Consider the following 23307-nt stretch of genomic DNA (forward strand, 5'->3'; position numbering starts at 1 on the left):
AGGAAAGATTATGTAGTTGTAAATATAGTCTCACTGAAAATTAGTAACGCATTTCACATAGAACTGTGACATATACAAGGTGAGGTAGGTGAATACTAGGCAACAGCTACTCAATTAGAAGAGAATTAGCCTTCAAAGCAGCAGGGGTGCACCATTTTTGCTGTATGAAGAAAATGCACATAAAAGACACAAAACAAAATATACTGATTACTTTTAGCATGTTAAAAACAATCACATCAAAAAAGTATACAGATAAAAAAGTCATAAATGACATAAGAAAATAGTGCTTGTGTGTATATATATATTTTTTGCATATATATATATATATATCTACAATATTTACCACTGTTGATATATATATTTTGGAGCAGCTCACATACTGCTATCATAAACTAAATTGTACAGCTTGGTTTATTAAAGTCTCAGAATCATGGTTTTAAAATGGGAATTAATATCCTCAGCTACACACTTATATACATTTATTTCTCAGCTTCCACCTGATGCGAATCAAGAGCCCATATTTCATCAGAATTTTGTGTTTCAATGTTGTGTTTAGCTTTAATACACTGCATTTGTTTTGCTATTTAATAATATCATTACCAAGTTGATTAAAATTATATTAGACTCATTATATACATAAAAAATATTGTCACATTCATTAGCTAAACAAATGTTACTTTCATTTTAAAAGACATACTTTTGTACCTTGAAAGCTTAAAGCCCCACCTTGCAACAGGAAGAACCATCAGTGTTAGGTTTTTACTATTAAAATATAAGCAATGTTGAAAGCAAGCTCCCCAATTAAACACAAAGTCATACTCCCTTGGAGTGCCCAAAACTTTGTGTTTTGGAACTGTAGTGTAACAGAGTATTTTTTAAAGACATCACTAATTTTTTTTTTTAAATCAGGAACTTGAATTTGTTTCAATGAAAAAGAAAAAGATTTTCAACAGCATGAAATCACACTATATTTTTAAAAAAGATCAAAATCCTAGACTCCTATGAAAAACTAGGATCATTTTTATAATTTTAACATGGATAATGTAATGGCCTGATGAGGTGCAGCAATATCCATTGACTACATTCCATAAAGAGGCCAGAAAAGGATGGTGTAAATGCCCACCCTGGGCCCTTCATGGGGAGAAGCTACACGAGTCAGGGCAGAAGTGAGGAGTAACCACACTGCTAACCCAGGCAGTTCTGCTGCCCACATGAGTACTGTGAGAACTGAGGGATCAGTAAGCGGCAGCTTCCCCCGCTCTGAGGTTTGCAAGAGTCAGACCAGAACAAAGGGCATCAATGCACTAAGACCGATCTCTTACTAAGTGGCTATAAGCACTGCTGCACCTTTGGCCGTAAACTTATTTTAACTGCCCCGATTTTTAAGCACCATTAAGTGGTTAGCCTTTCTCTCCAATGTCTTTAATTTTCAGATTAAAAGAAATGGCAGCAGTTGAAGGAGAAAGATGAGCATTCTGTGAGAATGCAATTAATAAAGTCAGGACAAACTCTTCAGTCAGTTTAGGACCTAGGTTAAAAATATGAGAGGGAAAAGAAAAACTGGACTAAAAAACAAGAAAAACAAGAATTACATATTATTCCATGGATCTGGATTAAAAGTAGTTTTTAAAAAACGTTTCTTTAATTCTGTGTTCAAACGTGTATGCATAGATGCCTGTATCTATTAAAAGACACATACACTACATATAGCGTTAAAAATATCTATTCTACAGTTTTTTCAGTACTTTGTAACATTAGTCAAAATAGAATGAGCCAACAGAGTAAAAATGTTCAGGTTCTGGAGAAAGACATAAACAGAACTGAGTAATAAATTACCATTGTGCGTGCATCCCTAAATGCTATTGCTATGTTTCCGGGTTAAATTCTAACAGGTCAGTGATGATGCAATTTAAATGCTCATCTTAAGCAGCGTCTGAGTGGGGATGAAGACATTTCCCCGTATTCTTCCTCCTAACAGACACTAGAGATGTGCAAGTTGTTTACAATAGTATAAAATACTGCTTTGGCAATTATGAACATAGCAATGTAGGTTTCATGTGGTTTCTTTCGCTTGTCTTTAGCAAGTCAGTATACTTCAAGTCTCACAGCAACACTGATTCTTGCATGGAAAGCCCTTCCCGATTCCTGTAGTGGTAGGCTGGAGGCTGGGGCCCTGAATACAGATACCCAGATGGACTGGCATCTTCTGCGGCCGGGGCAGCTTTATACCGCACAGGACTATCTACGGAGACGGCTGGGAGGCCATGGTCCTGAAAGGGTGCGTGTTGAAAGGCTGCGTAGTTTGGTAAATTGCCACGGCTAGCATCTCGGGTCCATGATTGTACATGCGTTTCAGGTCTGTATGTATAAGTAACTTCTGACCACGTTCTGTTGTCTGGCAAATAATCCACTGGTGGAATGATAAATCTTCCATTCTTTGGTGACCCTGAATTGCCCGAAAACCCCCCAGCACCAGTATCAACAGGGAGGACTTCTATTCGACTAGATGGCAGTACAAGGGGGCCTGGACGGCTATAAGATTTCTCTGGAGAAGCACTGATGGAAAGGGTAGAACCAAGAGTTCTCCTGGAAGGATTCAGTTGCGTCCCAGGGCTAAACTGTGGAGAAGCAAAGCTGCTGTTGGCAGGAGGAAAGTATTTGGGAGAGTTTCCGTGGTAAACAGGGGGACTGCTATAAGAGGGGGGATAAGCTGGCCCTCGGGCTTCCCCATCTAGCTGGGACGGATATCGTGTATGACTCGGAGGCTGTACTTTAAAAGTAAACTTGTTAGACACTTTTGATGGACTAGAGCTTGGCTCAGCGTGCTTTCTCGGACTGGGAGGGTAAGCCGCATGCCGTGGGCTCTGAGAGTAAGCCCTTTCCAGCGCCTCCTCCACGGAAGCGCTGTTGTCCGGCTCCGGGCCTGGCACATTGTCATACTGTGACGCGGTGGAGCCCCGCTTCCCGTCCTCCACATCCAGAGCCTTCATCTTTGGCCGCGCATTTGACACCCGCGCCTCGGCAGGGCCTGGGGCGGTAACCGTGAGCGTGGGGTGCGCGGCTCGACCTTTGCCTTCCCCGGCATATTTGGCAGTTCTCTCCGTAGCCGAGATGTCTGACGGTTTATTCCATTTGGGCACAAATTCCTTCCTGATGTTTGAAGTGGCGTTGCTATTTTGGTTGGCAGCTGCGTGATTATATTGCCTGGAACGGTCCTGTGGACCCGATGGGAGTTTTCTTTGAAAATCTGCCTCATCTTTAAGCTTTCTGCTCTCCTCCTCCACCGATTTCCGTCTTGGCGGCCCTGCTCTCTCCGGCGTCCCGGTCCTGCTCTGGGGGCGCGGGGAGTGCTCGTGCCTCTTGTGGGGCGCCCCGCTCTCCCTCCTGCCGCTGGTCTGCGGGCTCGGCCGGCCCACGCTCCTCTGTCCGTTGCTCAGGTGATGGACACCCCCAGACTGCAGCTCAGGCGGAAGCTGGCCCAAGGGCTTCTTTGGATATTCATCCTCTTTAGCTAAAGAGAAAGAGAAAGGCTGAGTACACGAGGAAACCGAACCCATTATTCATGATGGCATGCTTTCCATCTGTGTGCAGTTACACACTGACGTCCGTTTATACCACGGAGAGCTGGTAGCTGATGAGAGACTGATACTAAAACATACCAACAGTCACAATCCTACAAGGCCAAGTGTGGGTGGGAGTATTTCGTAACCTTATGCATAGGGTCCATACAATTGTATAACATGATTCTTAAATTTTGTTGACAAGTTGTTAATACTTCTTCAAGCCTGCAAAGCTGATATTCTCATTTCTACTCCTAACATGCAGGCCAGTAGTTCAGTGTCTCAACACTGTATTACTTTCACTTTAACCTTCCTCAACTAACTTCTATCAACTCCAAGCAGGTCTGCAAAATTTAAAACTCAACTGATGACCATCTGTGGTCTCAAAGTTGTCCCCAAATAGATTATTATTATTAAATACCTCCCATAGTACAATTTCCTGATCAAAAGAAAAAATACTATCTGAAAGCTAACATTCTAAAAGCTAACTTTTTTTTGCATTTTGCTTTAAATGTAAAAGAAAGAAAGGAATTTTAAAAAGTCATGTTGGATACTATCAGTTTTATATTTTAAGTAATTAGCAGAAAATTCATTAAGAATTAAAGGAAAGTATAACAGAGTGGCCATTTAGCACACAATGTTTAAAAGTTATCTTTTACAGTATGTATATCCAATAAATAGCATCTTGAAGAAACAACAGACTTCACTTAAAATTCCATGTTTACCTGTTTCTACAAAATCATGTATTGTCGTTTAAAAATGCATTTTTGCTCTTTTCAAATACCCACCCGTCCACCCATCTAGAAATCTTCACTGAGTAAGCCTGTGGCAGGCTCTGCACTGAGTGGCAGGCACCTCAGTGGTGAGCATCAGGTGTGGTCTTTTTTTTCACGTAGCTTACAGTCTTGATGATGATTATTTTGTCACTTATAGACATTATTAAGTGATCTTTTTGGGGAGAGAGGAGGGAACAGAGAATTATGAAGAAACAATATCCTTTAAATACTTAAGCTTTCAGAATCACTGAGCTAAAACAACCTTTGTGCTCTTCTGATTCAGTAGTTTTTAAACTTTTAAAAGCAGACTTGTTTTTTCAAACCAAATTTCATAAGAAACCCCAATATATAAAAGAAAATATACACAAAGCTGCTCTAGTTAGAGCTGGAGGGTGTGTGGGTCCAGGCCTCCTCCCAGTGAAAATTCAGTATTTTCATTCCAAGCTCACTCTTCTGTTCCCCTGTGCCGTTTTCATGAAGTCCCAGATAAACTTTTGATGGTTTCAATGGAACTTTAACAATGTTTATGCAAGCTCTTATTTTATACATATGAAAACATAAAAAGTGTGAGAATTGGCAATTACACTTTGTTTCAACTCATTAATCTATTCAGCAAATATCTAAAGCAACTACTATGCACCAGACCCTGTTCTGGTTGCCAGCAATACAGGAATGGAATGAGGAAGGTGACGTCCCTGTCCTTCTGGAGCCTATAGTCTAGTTATATAAAGTGCCATGAAGAAAATTAAACTCGGAAGAAGGAATTAAAATGATTGGGAGCTAGGCAGGGCAGAGAAGGAAAGAGTCCCAGCAAGGAGGCGGCCCTCTGAGCTTGGGCCTTGAGGTGGGGAGAGGCAGACACACACAGGGCCTTGAAGACTGCGGCAAGGAACTGGGATTTTATTCCAAGTTAACTGTAAAATACCAGAGGCTTTTCAGCAGAAGAATTACATGACCTGATGTCTATCTTAGAAAGATCACTTTAATGGTGGGTGGGATTTAGACTGTGGTAATACTGAATGATGATGACGCTAATGGCTGATACTCACCAGGCACTCACTGCGTGTCAGCCACTGCTCAGAAAGCTGTACCTGTAAGGCCTACAACAGGCAAATAGTGCAGGTCTCTACTATTTTCCCATATTTTGATGGGAAAATGGAGGCAGAAATTAACCTACCCAAAGGCTCACAGCTACCAAGTTACAGATCCAGAATTCAAACCCCGAGCTGATTCAGAGCCACCTTTGCTCTTCCTCCTATACTATGCTACCGTGGAAGCAGTGAGAAGAAGTTGCTTCTTGGATAATTTTTAAGGCAGCGTTCACACAACTGCTCAATGGGCTAGATTCGGGGAGCAAGCAGCACATACTATGACATCTGGCCTAAGACAGCCACAGGCAGATTCTACTCTGGAACAGCTGGCAGAAACCATGTTGTTCCTATACCTTTTGGTAAGAAAGGTATTTTATAATACCTGGACCAATTATTGTAACTGATAGCCCAATCTTTAAAATGTTTGTAATTCGGAAAAGTTTTCTTTGCTTTATTAATGTGTATGTGAAATAACCTTGAAATGCCAGGAATGGAGAAAGCAGACTTTAAACATTGCCAAGTCAAGAATACTCCAAGTAGTTATTCAGCCCATCAGGCTAAAAACAAGCAATAAAAACAAAATTAAAATGTATCCAGAATCCTCCAAAAGTTTTTTTCTATCAGCTCTACAAACAGTCATCCATTTAGTCCCAGATAAATATATGAATGCCTTCTTCCCTTTACGCAAATAATCCCAAGAAACACAAATTATCAAGAAGATATAAAGACATATATAATAGAAAAAGTGAATTTATAAACATTCCTTTAGTCCTCACCTGTCTGACAGTTTTCTAAGGGCAGAACACAGTAATCTGACTGGCTAATTCAATGGCTGGCTGATATTCCATCAGATAATAGTATCAGCCACTCATCAAAACATGCTTTTCAGGTTAGCAAGAAGAAACCTGATGAAAAACATAACCATTAAAGAAAAGGAAAACCATGACGCCTAGAGTGGCGAATGCACGCCTGAAGATGTGTTGTCACTGGGGTAAAACTGGATTAGCTGCAGAGACTGTCACACTGAGCCCTGGAAGCTGCCTCACTTCCCTACCACTCAGTGGCTTTTGGCAGCTTGCAGAGGGCCACCGACTTTTTAGCTCACACAAAATAATTTGAAATGTCTTTAAAATTCTCCATAGCAGTATTTAAAACACAAACAAAATCGAAAAAGGAACAGATTTCCAGCTGGTCTGCTATCGTGCCTGCGCGCACTCTCCTCGCAACATCGCTCTGGCGGTAGAAGCAGGAATGCTGCTCTTAGCACTGCCTGCAGGTGCCCAGATTCTGTTTTGCATGTTTTAGTCTGTATCAATTCACAATTAGTGCAAACTCAATTCACCTGACATTAGGTGTTTCAAAGGGCAGCTACCCTTAGCTCTACACCCCCAATCTCAAAACTGGATGGTTTTAAATAAATTTTAGGTACTGCCTTTTTCTGTTCGCAAAAAGTCACCCACTTCATTACTTGTGATCATTTGGTTTTATGGTTCTAGGCCATTTTCACTGTCAACAATGCAACAAATTACAGTGATTATAATAATTCCATACAACCCCATCAAAAAAAAACAACTGGGCAAAGCAAATGTGGAAGGTAGACACAGGCAATAACAAACCTGTAGGGGCATCTCGAGTTCCAAGACTGCAGATTTCTGTATGGAGTTTTCTATGTCTTGTGTCATCAAATTATTCCTGAGAATGGTCAACTTGGGTTTGGCTTCCATAATGCTTTCCCTAGACACTCAGCTACTGCTATTTATTGATGATAATCAAGTACAATAATACACCTTTTAAATGTGATCACCCAAAATATAAGCAATATTCTAGGTTTGAACTAACTAAGAAGGGTGATTACTTCCCATATGCTGAACACTGCGGTGGAAAATGTATTAGCTGTCTGGCAGTCACACTGTACAGTCGTCCCTTTAGAGACAACGTTTCCCTAATGCTGTTAAGCTGTATGTCTCCAAGGCACAGTGGGAATAGCAGGGTCAACAGGAACAAGGGGCCTGAATTTGAATCGGCCACAATAAGCTGTGTGAACTTTGGACTCTCAGAGTTCTCATCTATAAATGAAAATAGCAGTATCTATTTTATAGATCTGCTATGAGGATTAGAGTTAATATATGAGTTAATATAGAGTTAATAAACTCCTAGCGTATTTCCTGACATACTGAAGATGCTTAGGAAGTGGTAGTTGCTATTGCTCTCTACAGTCATGAGTCACTTAATGGTGGGCATATGTTCTGAGAAATAAGTTGTCAGGTAATTCCATCATCGTGTGAACGTCAGAGTGCACTTATACGAACCTAGATGGCACAGCCTACTGCACAGCGAGGCTCTATGACACAGCCTAGTACTCCTCAGCTACAAACACATACAGCATGTTACTGTACTCAGTACTGCAGGGTCAGTGGGACACAATGGTAGGTATTTGTGTATCTAAAGATAGAAAAGGGATAGTGAAAATATGGTATTTTCATCTCATGGGGCCAGCATCCTATATGCAGTCCACTGTTGAAACTTTATCATGCAGCGCATGAGGGTAGTTGTTTTCAGATAGGTTCAAAGTGCTTTATACTGATTCCTATCCCAATTTATCTTTGTTAATTTTATATTAATTATACCTCCCATGTGACGCCATCCACAAATCTGAACACCATGCTACCAATGCTTTCATCTAAGTGACTGGTAACAAGTACTGAACTAAGAACAAAAATGGAGCACCCTAACTTCTCTAAAATGTAAAGAACTCTCACAGGAAATGAAGGATACCCTACATAGAAAATTAAATAAAGAATATGAACAGGAAACCCAAAGAAGAAAAGAGCAGGTAAATGTATCACAAGTTATCCAAAAAATACAAACTAAAATACTTCTAAATTGATGTATCTCACTGTTGTGGGCTTGGAGAAACAAATTCTCCAGTTTGACAATACATATTGAAATTTTTGATCTAGGAATTCCACCTCTGAGAATTTATCCTAAGACAATTAAGGGATATGCAAAATGCCTGCTATAAGGATGTTCAAAACTGCACTCTTAGAAAACTTATATCCTCAATCTAGAGGATTTGTGAAATTCAGTAACAATTATGAAACAAAAATATGGTGAAATAAGTTATGGAATTTAAAATAAACTTGTAGCAGCCTATTGCCATGTTAATGTATTTTTAAAATTAGTTAAAAAGAAAGTTATTAACAATATGTATAGTATAATCTCATTTACTATGAATGACATACAGGCATAAATCAATATATATGTCTACAAAAATGACTAAAAATATAAATACTAGTAGTGGTTAATATAGTTTTTAAAATGCTCTTAGATTGAATGATTTTTCCTTAAGTACTATATATTTTTTCTGCTGTAAACATATATCATTTGGGTAACAGAGAAGTGTAAAGTTTAAAAGCACAGAATACTGTTCTACAGGTAGGATGATATTAATCTGCAGTTTTGGTGTATGACCTGTAAGAAATATTTTTAGCTTATCCAAAAACGTATTTGAAGACTTTGCCAAACACGTTCTTTTACCTATATACACTAGGTTAATGCATTCTTTCAGTTCATTAAGAGAGCAATCTCACCAAGAAACAAAGTCAGACTAATCAAGTATGGCATTCTTGATGGAGTCATGATTAGTGATCACCTTCTTTGCTTTCTGAGTGCTCAAAAATCTATTTTTAATTAATCCATTTATTGATTCTCACCTCAGACATCATGTTTACTTGTCTCTGATTTACATTTTCAATTTTTAGCCTCTTTAAAAAGTGGAAACACATTTTTCTTGTCGCTATCCTTCAAATACTTGTTTGGTTCCCCGGCTTTCCCCAGATGACCGTCAGTCACATTCACTCAGTCAAATGGTATGTTCCAGGGTCTCTTAGTCACAGCTTAGCTGCACTTGGCTTTGAGTTCCTCCTATCAATATTTATTCAAATGTTCTCATTCTAAAGCCTCTTTTTTACTGAAAACATGGAAGTGAAACGTAACTGGACGAGTGCCTACATCCTCAGAGGAGCAGTCCTATCCTTCTCCTAGTTCTCTTTCAAACACAGAGAGTCCCTTGGCTGGTGTCAGTTACAAGGACAGGGTAGGGAAGAGAGGTCAAGGACAGCAGCAAGACAGTTTCATAAAACATCAGTGTGGTACAGGAGACAACAAACTCTATAGAGTGGGAGTGGAGGGGAGAAGGTGTGGAAAAAAGCGGAACACCTTTGAGGAAAACGATGCCATGGCATGGTCTTTTCCTAGCGGTGATATCCACAGTTTTTCATTCTGGAATCCTTTAGACACACAGGAGGCACATATCAGTAAAGACTGAGCTGGACCCACAGTAAAATGTAAAATTACCAAAATAAGGCATGTGTTTCTTAGGAGAAAGAAGAAACAAACTGAGAAGTAATGGAAGGACTGAGGTGGTAATTTCAGCCATAAAACAAAATGCAAAGGTATGTGTCATCTATACATAGGAGGTTTCATTTTTTTAATATAAAGAGTAAGAAAATATTTACTTTATACTTATTTCTACTTTATATTCCAGTAAACACAGAAATGTCTCTAAGGAAGAGTGCCTAACAGTCTATACATCATAAATCTATGCATCATGTTAGAATTAAAGAAAAGGTTTAAAATGTTCCATTTACTCAATGGGCAAAAGGCCAAAATGCACACTGGGAAAAAAAATCTGTGACTGTTCTGAAATGTCCAAAAAGTAGCATCTTCAACTTCTTTCATGGTTGTCCCTAATATATTCTCCTTCCCCCTGGACTATAACCTACTTACTTCTCTGCTCTGCAGAGATTTTCAATAAGGATACAAAAGGCAGTAGATAGGGTTATAAAAAAGCCTTTCAAATACAGGTTCTTAAAAAACCCATTCCTCCACATTTTAAAGACAATAAAGCAAGTGAGGCTGGAGGCCCCGCACAGTGAGGGAAGGGCATTTCCAGGTGCCGGGGCTGGACTACAGGGCTGGGGTTTGCTCACTTTAAACAGTGCCAGCTGACTCCTGCTTTCTAGAGTGATCCAGGGCCAGGGAGCAGGCTGAATACGAACAAGTGTAGCCCATGCACGCTCATGATACCTTCACTAACATCCATCTCCCATGAACATTTGCTGATGCTAACGCTGCAATTAGGCCATCTACAAGTTTCTCCCACAGCTGCCTAATGCCTCTGAACAGTCTAATACTCTCAGAAATTCCACAATGAGCAGTAGATGTACATCACTGTGGAGATGGTAACACTGCCTCTCAGGAGGAGAAGCGAGAAGGGGCGGAGACAGGGAAGGAGAGGTGAGGAAGAAGGAAGAGGGGGCGGGGAGGTCACAGAAGGCAAGTAATGAAGAGGATCAGAGAAGCAGCCAGAAGTGCAGAGGGCGTGAGGATGGAGAAGGCGGAGGATGGAGGTGGCCACAGGGAGCCTCATGGAGGGGACGTGGAGACGCGCTGGCTTTTCACAACCCCTGTAGAGGCAGAGGCCTCAGCTCCACCAGCAACACAGAACCCAAGGATGCCGTGCCAGGATCTGACCTCTACCACAATGAAGAGGAAAATCTTCACTTCATCACAGAGGTGGCTCTTTTCTAGAGATTAATTATTCAACCTCCACTGAACTGAAAACGTATCATGGAGACCCTGTATGAAGTGTGAATGCCCTCACCAGTAACATTTTTATATGCCAATGAGTATTCTCTACTCTTCTTCACAGAAGTAGGTCCAAATAAAGCATGCAACATTTTGGTGCGATCTATTTGCAGAGCTATCTCAGCCTACTTGAACTACCACCCTATCCCCACCACACAAACACTGCTCTCCTTGTCTTTGTTTGGTTTCAGTATCTCCTTTCACCCCTAAAGCAACTAACTGTAGCTAAAAGATTCAAGCATAATTGATGTCAAAACAGAAAGCTATATATAGGGAATAAGCATTAATATGTATTATCCATGCTTCCATTCTGGGCTTTTTTTATGGCAGTGTTAACAATGAGAATAATCTGCTCTGACAAAAAGGAATGTAACTTGATACATTTTAGAAAAAGGCAAAAATGTTTCTTATTTTCTTCTTAAGTAACATTTTTTCTTTAAAAAGAAGCTAACAGAATATTCTAACGGTCCCTAAAAAGTAAGAGAGAGTCCCTCTCAGGCCCCTTCAGGCCTCTCCCTGCTTGATCTTACTCTGGTCTCTGTCACCCCCCAGTGGACGCCACACTCAACTACAAGCCTCGCCCATCAATGGCCTCTGAGGTGTAGGCAGGTTTCTGCACCGACAAGAGGCGCATCGTTGCAGCAAAGCGCTCTAAGTGCTCGCTCTGTGAACAGCATTCTACCTTTACAATTTCAATACCAGAATACACATACTCTGAACGTTCTATAAGTTTTTGGGAAAAACTGGTGGGGGACCCCTGTCAGGAAAATAATTCTACTATTCTAAGAAAGAGTTATCTCCTTCCAGATCAAATAGCAACTCCAATTTATTTTTTAATATTACTGACTTCAAATACATTATCTGAAAAATCAAATGACTTTATTTCTTTTTTGTTTATTATTAGCCAAAATATACAATTCAAACACTTGTAACTTTCAATAATATGATGAAAAGAAACGGAATTTTCTTTCTAAATTATGGCTATAATTTTTTTTAAGTTCAAAAAATTATTATAGTTAGGTTCACAGACTTGACTTTTTTTCCCAGCAGATTGAACTTGAAAAGTAAAGGAAAAATAGACAATTATATAAACAAATCTCTCACTATAAACATATTTAATGCCACAAAAATGCAGGCGGTCTTTGTTAAGTACCTTTAAAAACCTACACTTTGTTTCCTAGAGTTTCAATTTTTACACACATGTAAAAATGGTTAAATGTAATATCATTTTATATTATATAAATAAAAGTGAAAACCCACTCCAGTCCTCAAAAGGTGGGGCAATTCTTAAACTAACATACAATAAAATTGTCTTGTTTCTGTGTTTATGTAGTCAAGATAGAGAATGTTTTCACTACCCCAAAAAACTGCCTCAGGCTAACCTTCTATGTAGACAGTAATTTTTTATTATCTAAAAAATATATTAGGATTTCATTTATTCAATAAAAGTATCTAATACAGCCACAGCCAGGCAGTGTATTAGGTGCTGGCAAGACAGGAGGAGATGGTCACTGTCCCAGGAAACTTTCTGTCCAATAGAGACACATCTGACAGAGGCACTGAAGTGTGAGGACAAAAGCATGTGCAGTGGACAGGTCAGGCACAAAACAAAGGTGCAGGTGATCAAATTCTGTGAGTTTGGGGAAGCTGGGGACTGGCTGAGAAGGCTCCAGGTGATGCTTAAACCAAGTCATGAAACTCAGCAGAATGGATGAGGACAGAGGCATCTGGAGAATGGTGGGGGGCATTCTTGGAGGAGAAGTGTATGCCAAGGCAAAGTGCCACGAAAGAGCAGGGGGGTTACAGCTGTGAGCTGTAAGGCGCAGGGGTCAGGTGGGTGTAAGGCGCAGCTCTGGAGTCAGCTGACAGACCTCTCATTTCCAACTCTGACCTCAAGCAGGTGCTTAACCCTGAAGCCCAAGTTTCCTCATCTGTAAGCTACTAACAGTAATACTGATGGCAAACTGACCATGAAAACTATTTAAAATTAAGATAAATGCCAGTTAATTACAAATTATTGCCCTGTCAAATCAGAAACAAATGAAAAGAACAGAGGATTCCAGAGGATTCCATCAGGTTCAAAGATCTCTAAAAGCAGAAGGTCAAGCTCTTCCAGGTGGAAAGGGCAGGGGAGGAGGGGGAGGGGGAGGGGAAGGGGAGGAGGAGGAGGAGGAGGTGGGGGGAGGAGGAGGAGCGCGGTGGTGTGCGGCCAGGGCCTAAGGAGTCTGGACATGTGGCAAGCCCTCTCGTAGGCACCACCCTCAGGGTAACCAAGGCAGGGCCGCCTAATGGAACTCACTTGGAGTTCCAGCTCATGCTTCAGCTGAGAAAGTACACACAAAATTTATCTGGAAAAAAAAGTCTTACTTCTTTGAAGATCTAGAAATAAATGGCAAAGTTTAAGAGAATCAAATATGTGATTAATTCTGTAATTTTTTGCATTAAGGAATCTGTTTGTATTTAGAATTTTCTCTGTTTTACATACTTACATTTCAGAGAATTTGGCCAAGTTGGCCTTCTTATGCCAATTTAAAATATGCAAGTGAGTCACTGATTTGAACTTTTGATTTTAAACTTATAAACAGTATTGAAACAACTGAGAGACTTAAGGTTCAGCATATTCTTAAGGCTGAATTAAATCTGTAAGTTTTTTAGAACTAGGGACATTTTATTTTTAGGTTGAAATTTGATACATTTAAAGGAAACTGGATATATTACATTTTTAAAGGCAATCAAAAACGTTTGTAGGAGTTTGTTTGTAAGTGGAACCAAACATTAACTAAAGTTACATTAGACAAGAATGTTAACATTTGCCAGATTTAAAAATACTATATTAATTTTTGTAAACTGAATTAAATGTGAAGAAGAAATACGCTTCTTAATGTATAACTTGAGTATTAATTTTTAAAATCCAAATAATCCTGTGCATGGAGAATTTATCCTTGAGTTAATGATTTAAAAAAAAAAAAGCTTGCATCAACAAATGCCTACTGCAAAGGGCGGCTGGAAAAAAATAAGTTAATACGTGAATACAAAGCATTTAGCAAAAGTCTATCACAGAAAACTCAAAGTTTGCTGTTATCATTACTGTTATGTGACTTAAAAGTGGCTGAGGAGGTGGGATGTGAAGTCTAGAAGAAGCAGACAGCAGAGAAAGTGCTATGTGTCACACTAAGGAGTGTGAATGTTCTCCAGAACCACTGACGTATCCTGAAGGTTCTGGCCATTTACCAAGACTAAAATGGCTGTCAATTATTCTGAGAAAAATCTTTTTTGATTCTTCTATCTGGGTCATAAACTATAAATCTGGCTAAACTGGCAGTAAGGAAGTAACCAAAGTGTTGGGATGACAGGCATAAGCCACCACACCTCACCAAACATTTGACTTTATGGAAAAAAAAAAAAAAGAAATAAACTAAGAAAATCAGAATTAACTAATTCAGGAGCTGATTCGTGATACAGCCAATTAATGAAGACTAATTACGGGTAATTTTATCAAGGAGCGGGAAAAAAGTACAAAGAAAGTGAGAAATGAAAATGCAGGATAGTTACAGATGTAAAGGTAGAAGAACCGTAAGAGATTACTTCATAAAACCTTACATAAATATATTAAGAAACTAGAAATGAATAGCTTTCTAGGAAAATATAAATGACCAAATAACCCACATTGACCTTGGAAGATAAAATAATCAAAACATTATCTCCCAAAACAATTATATCAGAGAGAAATAAATAGTTTCACAAATATATTTTTCAGCTGTTAAAGAATAATTTTAATACTTTGTAAAAGTTCCAGGAGAGAGAAAGAAGGAAAGTTTCTGAATTATGAATCCAGTATAACCTGAGAACACACAGGTATTTTGGTTAACTGCAATGAAATCTCAGGAATAACCATTTCAATTGTTAAGTAAAAGAGAGTAATAAATCAGCAGTACTATAAAGGAATAATTTATAACAACCAAGTGAAGTTTATCCAAGAATTGCAATGATGGTTCACCACTAGGAAATATATTAACAAAATTATTCATGTGACAAAGTCTTAAAGGGGAAAAAAATGATTAACTCATTTGTGTTCAAAAGGCATTCAAAAAAAACTGAACATGCAGTTTGATTTTTTCAAGAAAACTTAAAAACAATAATAGCTGAATACCTTCTAGCTATTTTCTAAAAAAAAGATAGGAAACATGAATACTGAAAAGGAAGAACTGCCATTATTTGTTAAAGATTAGATTGTATATCTTAAATCTCAGAAAATCTAAGATAATTGATCAAATATACTGGCTACAAAAATAATATTAAAAGGATATTGAGAGTTTTCCTAACCAGTTAGAAATGGAAGAAAAGCTTCAACTTGCAACAGCAATAAACAAGATACAACTGGCATTCCTGCCTTCACTCTGTCTGGGTGTCCTCTGTAGAGCCCCAGCTGAGGCTCCAGCACCAGTGGCAGTGGTGAGGTCCACACGCCTGAGGCTGTGGGGAAAAAGCAGGTCTGCAGCACACCTGGGGTTGTCCAGTGACCACCTGCTGACAGTCACGATTCATATGGTACACGAGTGGGGAGTGGAATGTGAGATCAGAAATGCCTAACAGTCACATGAAGAAAACAAACCTCAACAACTGTAAAATAAGTTTTTATACTTAGAAAAACATAATTTTTTAAACAACAATTTTTCTCTCAAAAATCCTTAATTTCAGTGCAATCATAATACAAATAAAATATTGTATCTGAATATCACTAAAATACTAGTGGATTATTTTTTGTAACTTGACAAAATAACAAAAAGTAATGAGGGGACATTTGCCCTAATAGATATTCGAAGTGTAACCGGAGGCTGGATGCTCCTGTGATTCTCGTACTTTGGGAGGCCAAGGTGGGCAGACTACTTGAGTCCAGGAATTTGAGACCAGCCTGGGGAACATGGTAAAACCCTCCCTCTACAAAAAATACAAAAATTACCCAGGAGTGGCGGCATGTGCCTGTAGTCCCAGCTACCTGGGGAGACTGCAGTGGGAGGATCACTTGAACTAAGGAGGTCGAGGCTGCAGTAAGCAGTGATCGAGCCACTACACTCCAGCCTGGGCAACAGAGTGAGACCCTGTCTCATATTTAAAAAGTATAACTGGAAAAGCAGAGAGTAATGGAACAGAATACAGTGTCAAAATGTAATTTAATAAATGCTACTAATCTACATGACTAATGGTTTGGAAAATAAGCAGAGCTGAGTTCTTATTCTGTAACAAAAAGTAAATTCTAGATGAGCTAAAGATTTAATCATACTCAATTATATCTCAATGAAGTTGTTACCCATAAACATTAAAAAAATACAAATATTAGAAGAGAAATATGGGTAATTAAGAATAAACACTTCATGCAGCATGTGGAAAATTCTTTACATAAGGCACAAAAGCAAGAAGCCACAGGGAAAGCTATATGGAAGGTGTCTGCAACACATAATAAACTGGTCAGTCTCCTTAACAAGAACCTGTATGAACAGAGCAATAGAAAAATGAGCAACAGATGAATGCAGAAGTTCACAGAAAAAGAAAGATGCCCCAAAAATATCTAAGAAAGATACTCAAAGAACTATCAATCAGAACAACAATGGAAGACTCTATCCAATCAGCAAAAATTTTACCATTTAACAGCACCATGTTTTCACGTGGGCCTAGGAAAACAGGCGTCATCATACATGACTGGTGGGAGTTCACAGTGCCACAGTATATAAGGAGTCACAAGGAAGCAGCATGTTCATGTATGTTTTTAAAAGCATAGATGTGACATTGAAATTTCTTGGTATGACGTCCATTTAATTATCTTAGTGTTCCATATACAGTACACAACAAAGAAGAGAACGACAGGCAGGAGATGAAAGGCAGATGGTCATGCTAGAAAATGCAGAGATGCCTCATACATTCTACCTTAACCACCAGTACGATCAGAGCATGATTCTGCTACTATTTATCCCTCCCCTTTTCACCCTTGCCCCATTCTCATTTTCTAGTGAAACGATCTTAAAGACTACTACTACCATGTATCCCTAGCTACTACTACTACTACCATGTATCCCTAGCTACACAATGTAGATGAGCACTTTTTTTGAGTTATTTTTCAAAATTAAATGAGAGAGCACTTGTGGTATGTGGCACACAGTAAACATCCAATAAATAGTAGCTGCTACTTAGATGCTAAGTCACCATCACTGCAATCCATGACACAGGTTTTGAATTTTTATCTCATGTTTAAATAGTTCTATATTTTTTCCTCTATATATATATTTTTTAATAAAACTTGCCTTGAACTCTTTTTAAAAGGAGGCAAGATATTTAAAAATAAATGATAGTAGAAAATAATAAATAAATTAAATAAATAAAAATAAATGAGAGTAGAAAATGGACATCATTAAACTGAACAGTCGGCGGGGGGGGGACCTCACTTAGCAACAGCGACGCTCCATAAGACCTATGCCACACCTCATTATTGCTGCAAGGGTTGCTTCCTAAGAATCTGGATGCCCTTGAGCGAACCTCGGAGCAGTGGTGATTAGAGCCCTCTCAATTAAGTAAATAAAAGCAGAGCATCTTGGTTTTTACCAAAGGGAAAACCGTTATTTTCCATGAAAGTACTGCTTGTCCTTCTGTATAGACACAGCCAACATGACACACAGATCAGGAACCGCCAAATTCACCTCTACCTGAGGGCATACATAACTGACTTTCTTTACTTTTCATCTCTCGCTCATGGCTTTCCACTTCCCTAACCTCTTACTACACCCATCCACTGCAACAAAGGTAAGAAAGAAAAAAAGGCAAAAGGAACTTTATCTCAGGACGTACACTGTCAAGTACTATCTGGTCGAAACTTCTGAAAGTTATTCCTCCTGTGATCTTTCAACATTTTTATTTTCTTCCCTCCCTTCCTCCACTCCCTTCCCCTGCCCCCTCCCACTTATCCTACAGCTAGCTCTAGTAATGCCCCACCCTCTGTTAGCATTTTCGTAAATTCTGGCTCTCCTATGCACACCCTGAGAGCTTGCTCTCATCCTTCTCTTCAGTTCTGAAATCCCCAGCAAAGTACCTAGCAGAAAACCTAATAGTCAGTGCTGAAAAATGTCTTAAAATAAGTGCATAAAATATATTATCTATACTGCAGCATACTACAAAGAGCCCTGGGTTAGTAGTCAGAAAAACTGGCCTCCAGTCTCAGTAATGCTATCTGGTGGATCCATGGCTTCATATTAAGCACTTAAGTATCCATTTCGTCATCTGTAAGATGGGGCTTTTACTTTGCTCTACTATTGTACATGGTTTCACAAAATGAGATGAAGGAAGCAAAAAAAAAAATGCTTATTGTTATGCTAGTTTAAAGCACTATGGCTACTTCTGTTGAATAGTATTTGCTTTCTAAATTTAAGTAGGAATAGTACAGTCATCTATTAGGAGAGGTAGATTTAATTAATATGTTTACTTGCCTTTCCCTAAAATAAGAAAAAAAACCAAAGCAGCTGAGCTGGTAAGGCGTTGATCTATGTTACGTCATCACAAGTATAATGCTTACGCTTTGGGCAAGAAACAGCCCATGTTAATTGTGCCATGTCTTCCAATTTTAATTACAATGTAAATATAAAGTGTTGGGGTAATTCTTACCAGGTTCTGGAAGGTCTAATTTTGCCCGCTTCAGTTCTGCCATAGAAATCTGAAGTTGCTCTATAACAAAATCATCTTCAAAGAAAAAATTCTTTGCCAAGGTCTCCTGAAGAAATTCTACAAGTTCTTCCATGGACAATTTCATTAGATGTTCTAAGAAAGGATAAGAGAAATGAAAATGCCAAGTCAATAGCTACTTTAGGTGGAAAAGATATTCTATTATAGTCAGGTGTAGTGTAAAAGCGCATTAAAAAGGGCACAAACAGCATACAACTCACATATGGCATTGAGACAGCATTAAAACTCAGTAAGACAGAAATACTGTCACGGAGAAAAGCAGGAAATCTTACTGGGGAAAGGAGGGGAGGAGACTACTGCCTAATACTTCCTCATTGGAATAACCACACGTAGGCATTAATTTTACCCCAGAGCAAGAGCTTCTTAGAGACAGACACAGGAAGACCACCTCAGCGGACATGAGGCCTTTCTCTTTTAATGAAATGCAGCTCCAAATGCTATAGGGAAGCCCCATTTTAAGTCTATATTTATGACTGTTTCAGAATTTCCCAGAACATCTGGATTATTAACTTTGTGAGTTTTATTTCTACTTATGAAATTCATTTTCTTGGAAAAAGAAATTCAAATTAAGTATGAACACAAAGCAGAAAGTAAATATCTGCCAAGATCTCATTACATAATAGCCTACAGGTAGATCCGGGTATTTACAAGTGTTTATGTGTATCAACCGAAAAATCCAAATTATACTTTTCAAGTTATTTACCTTTTTGCTTTTTTTCCCATTCAATAATGTATCACTGATATCTCTCATTTTAGCAAATATGCTTTTATATCATCATTAATAGCTGTATAAGAGTATACTGTATGTATGCATTGGAATTTACTTAATCAGTCTTCTAGTAATGGCCATTTAGGTGGTTTCTGATTTTTTATTATTTAAAACCACTGTGTGACGAACGTCCAGTCACAACGTATTTTCAAGACAATCAGTAAGAAAAAAAAGAAAAAGGAAGGAAAAAATTTCTTATGAGCTTCAGCTAACTATTGGTTAATATGCCCAGAAAGTTCTTTTTAAATTGGCTAATGACAAATTCTACATATTTGTGGTATACAGTATGTTTTGATATATGTATACATGTGGAATGACTAAATCAAGCTATTACCTCATTATTACCTCACATACTTATCTTTTTGTGGTGAGAACATTTAAGTGCTACTCTCTCAGCAATTTCCAAGTATTTTATACATTATTATAAATTATAGTCACCATGCTGTATGACAGCTCTTCAGAACTTATTCCTCCTGTCTAACTGAAACTTTAACCAGACTCTCTTCCCATCTCCCAGCCCCCTTTCCATTCCAGAAACTTTATATGGTGGGGTGGAAATTCATGTAAGTACTTGAGCTTTGTCACTCTAACCAAGAAAAGTACACAAGAGCAGACAGATTTTTCCACAGCTCATTTAGTCTAATGATAAGGTAGCATGTAAAGTAGTTGCTTTGCTTAACATTTATTTACAAGGGTGAAGAAACTTTTCACTTGTCAAAACTGATCAAGCATCATATAACAACTTAAGAACAAGATGAGAGTGACATTAGCATTAAGCTAATGTCTCTTAATAAAAACTGTGCTTCTATTCTCTATTTTGATCCACTCACAATCCAGAAACAAAAGTGGGGGCCAAGAGGAGCGGGGAGCAGGGGAGAGGGAGAGAGGGAGGGAGGGAGGGAGGGAGGGAGAGAGAGAGAGACATGCACGGAGGGCGGTTTGGGGTAGGTGAAGGGAGGAAGGGAAAGAGATTTCACATGATCAGATGAGAGATGCTGAATCCTGGAAGACAATTCATTGTCATTTGTTTTGGTGCATTAGTTGGGGAAAGAAGAATTGAGTATAAGGGAAGTGAACCACAACAATTCTGAGTCATTTTCTTGAAAAAAGTAAACATAACAAAGGTGCTTTTAAAGGGCATGTTCATTCCTGTCTAACCTATAGATAATCTGGTACTCCTGCAGTCCATGCTTTTCAAGTAAGCAACCAAACAATGTTATAGTAAAGTATGCAACACGTGCTTAGAACACTGCCAAGCACAGCAGAGAGAAAAACTACAAACATGACCCTGTGCACTCAATTAGCTTATAATTTATTTGGGAAATGGAACAGACCATTCAAGAATAAATAAGAGAGTAGAGTGTACTATGAACATGAAACTATGTGGTATGACCTAGATTAGAAGTGCAGACTACATGAGGCTCTAAAGTTTTCAATGATTTTCTTTTCTGCATAGCTATAAGAGAAGTCACATAATTTTTAAGGCTGAATTGATACTTTACAGATGAATACGGTTCTTCATGAAAAAAAAAAAAACCTCTCATTTCTTTATTTTAAAGTAAGGTGTAACATATCAAAAGAGTCCTTAAAATATTGCAACTGAAGACTAGAAATTCTCCAGTGTTTGTTTTTTTGTTTTTTTAGCCTTGATGCATTTATCTGCCTGTAGACACTGGCTGAACTTGCCCCAGAGGCCATAATATACTCCAGTAGAGAAGTGGATCTGAACGCTCCCACCCACGGTTCAGAGCTGGGTCCTGTTCTCCCTGGATGAAGGAAACAGTACTAGAAAATGTTCTCTCCAGCCCTTTGAACTAAGGCTCCTGGTTCCTTTGGTCTTTCTTCTCTTACCACAAACTTGAGATTCAGACTGATGAAAAGGACAAGGGTTCCCAGTGGAAACAAATACTTAACAAAAAGTATTATTAGTGAAACCAAATTAACTGCTTTCTATTTAAGTGTGAAAATGACACTGATAGAAAGAGAAAAGAACCAAAGATCTTTGCAGTGAAGTAAGCTGCTAGTCATGAGAAAGAAGTTATAAAAGTCTATTATCAATTGATGATAATTTCTCCACTGATTGAAAAAAAAATTTAAACCACTATTAAAAGACAATGAATTTGGAGTAGGGTGGGGAATGAGAAATCAAGGTTAAATAAGCCTTAATTTTTATGAAATCTTTATAGATTAAGCATTTTCTTACTTTTGTGTAATTTTAAGATTGTGTAAGACATAGCAGTAAGAACTCGTTCTCCTTCAAAGATGTAGATATCCCATATTCTGAGGTTTAGTGTAAAGGGAGTCTATAATTAAAAGCAAAACAAAACAAAACAAAAATAAGGTTAACAGTTTCCCCTCATTTTGTATTTAAAATTTTATGATTGAGTTTTGTAAATAAATACTTACGCGATCAAGGAAACACTGAAAAAACCATTTCATTGTGTAAAAACTTGTGTAGATTTCCTGAGAATCCTGAAAAAACAAAGAGCTCACAATTTCTGGATTGTAGCAAACTAATTTTAACAAAATAACACTAAGTTAGGAAGGCTGCTGGATGCAGCTATCAAGGCTAAACACATTTACTTCTCAAAATCACTCCAAGAATAAATTCCTCTTATGACAGGACTGCAACACAACACTCAGATTCTCTTTAATATATTTTATAGTGAGCTTTCTTTGTTTTACTAAACCACTGTGTTCTATAATAAGGCATATATATAGTTCACTAACAACAAGTTTCTATGACCCTGAAAAAATACTTTCTGTACAATGAAAAACCTTCCAAACAACAATATAGTATATTGTTTGTATTATTAGCTTCAAAGAAGCTCAAGTCCCTCGGTGAGAACTGTGATAGCCTATCAATATTAAATTTTACAAATCTAATGTTTTGTAAACAACTGGGAATTATAACTGCATAGTAAATGAAATGGAAGACACCATAAATTAATAAGGTAATTGGGACCAAAGACAATTTAATTATCCCAGCTTTTTTCTTGGGGTAGGTGGGTGTACATCAGTGTCACATCTACCTACCAAGTGTTGCTTAAGCTTGGACAGAAATTTATTCAGTATTTTTTCATGATGTTCTTGAAACCTCAAGAGTTTAGGAAAACCTTGGACAAAAAAGCCTAGAATGCAAACATAAAAACAACACTTCATAAACAATACCAACAAAACCCTCCAATCTTAAAATGCAACATATTTCTTTCATTCGTAACTGTCAAAAATAAAAAGAAACATCCAGTAGTTACTAAAATAGTTTTCTCCCAACCCAGGAAATAACTGTGTATAATCTTTGGGTAATAAAACTTTTAGCTAGGACTTGTGTGCTGAGCCCTCCTATAACTTTGTAATTTTGAATTTAAATGGAAACAACAACAACAAAAGACACTGAAGCCATTTATCAAGGTTATCTGTTCTTTTAAGACATTGGGCCGTATCTTAAACGCATACATTTTTTTAAAGGTTACTGTAACCCTGACTAGTTATCATTTTGTTTTATTCTTAATACATTAAATAATAATTTATTACTTTTTTCAGGCTTATTCTAAGAATTTCATTAGTATAATGTTTCCAACATTTTAAATCACTTTTTAATCCTTTCCTATAAAGCTATATTTAACATCTGCTAAAGAATATATGTGCTAGATGATCAATGTTAAATCAAAAATGTATTTTATCCCAAAGGACTATACAATATAATCTGTATCTAAGAAGTAACAAATTACAAATGG

General features: G+C 38.0%; 1 protein-coding gene across 4 annotated transcripts in view; it reads right to left on the minus strand.

Moving 5' to 3' along the window:
* Positions 1 to 201: 201 nt before the first annotated feature.
* The window catches only part of USP6NL (USP6 N-terminal like), a 150846-nt gene continuing 127740 nt past the window's right edge, over positions 202 to 23307 (minus strand). For all 4 annotated transcript variants that reach the window (XM_021670621.2, XM_064369080.1, XM_012443446.3 and 1 more), the window contains 5 exons: positions 22607 to 22701; positions 21977 to 22042; positions 21774 to 21873; positions 18724 to 18876; positions 202 to 3511 (listed from right to left, as the gene is read on the minus strand). In XM_021670621.2, coding sequence (XP_021526296.1) covers positions 2103 to 3511; positions 18724 to 18876; positions 21774 to 21873; positions 21977 to 22042; positions 22607 to 22701 — 1823 coding nt within the window. In that variant the 3' untranslated portion in view covers positions 202 to 2102. The remainder of the gene's footprint in view (positions 3512 to 18723; positions 18877 to 21773; positions 21874 to 21976; positions 22043 to 22606; positions 22702 to 23307) is intronic.

The sequence above is a fragment of the Aotus nancymaae genome, unplaced genomic scaffold (genome assembly GCF_030222135.1).
Source record: "Aotus nancymaae isolate 86718 unplaced genomic scaffold, 86718_ANA_hifiasm-v0.15.2.pri h1tg000083l, whole genome shotgun sequence".
Classification (NCBI taxonomy): domain Eukaryota; kingdom Metazoa; phylum Chordata; class Mammalia; order Primates; family Aotidae; genus Aotus; species Aotus nancymaae.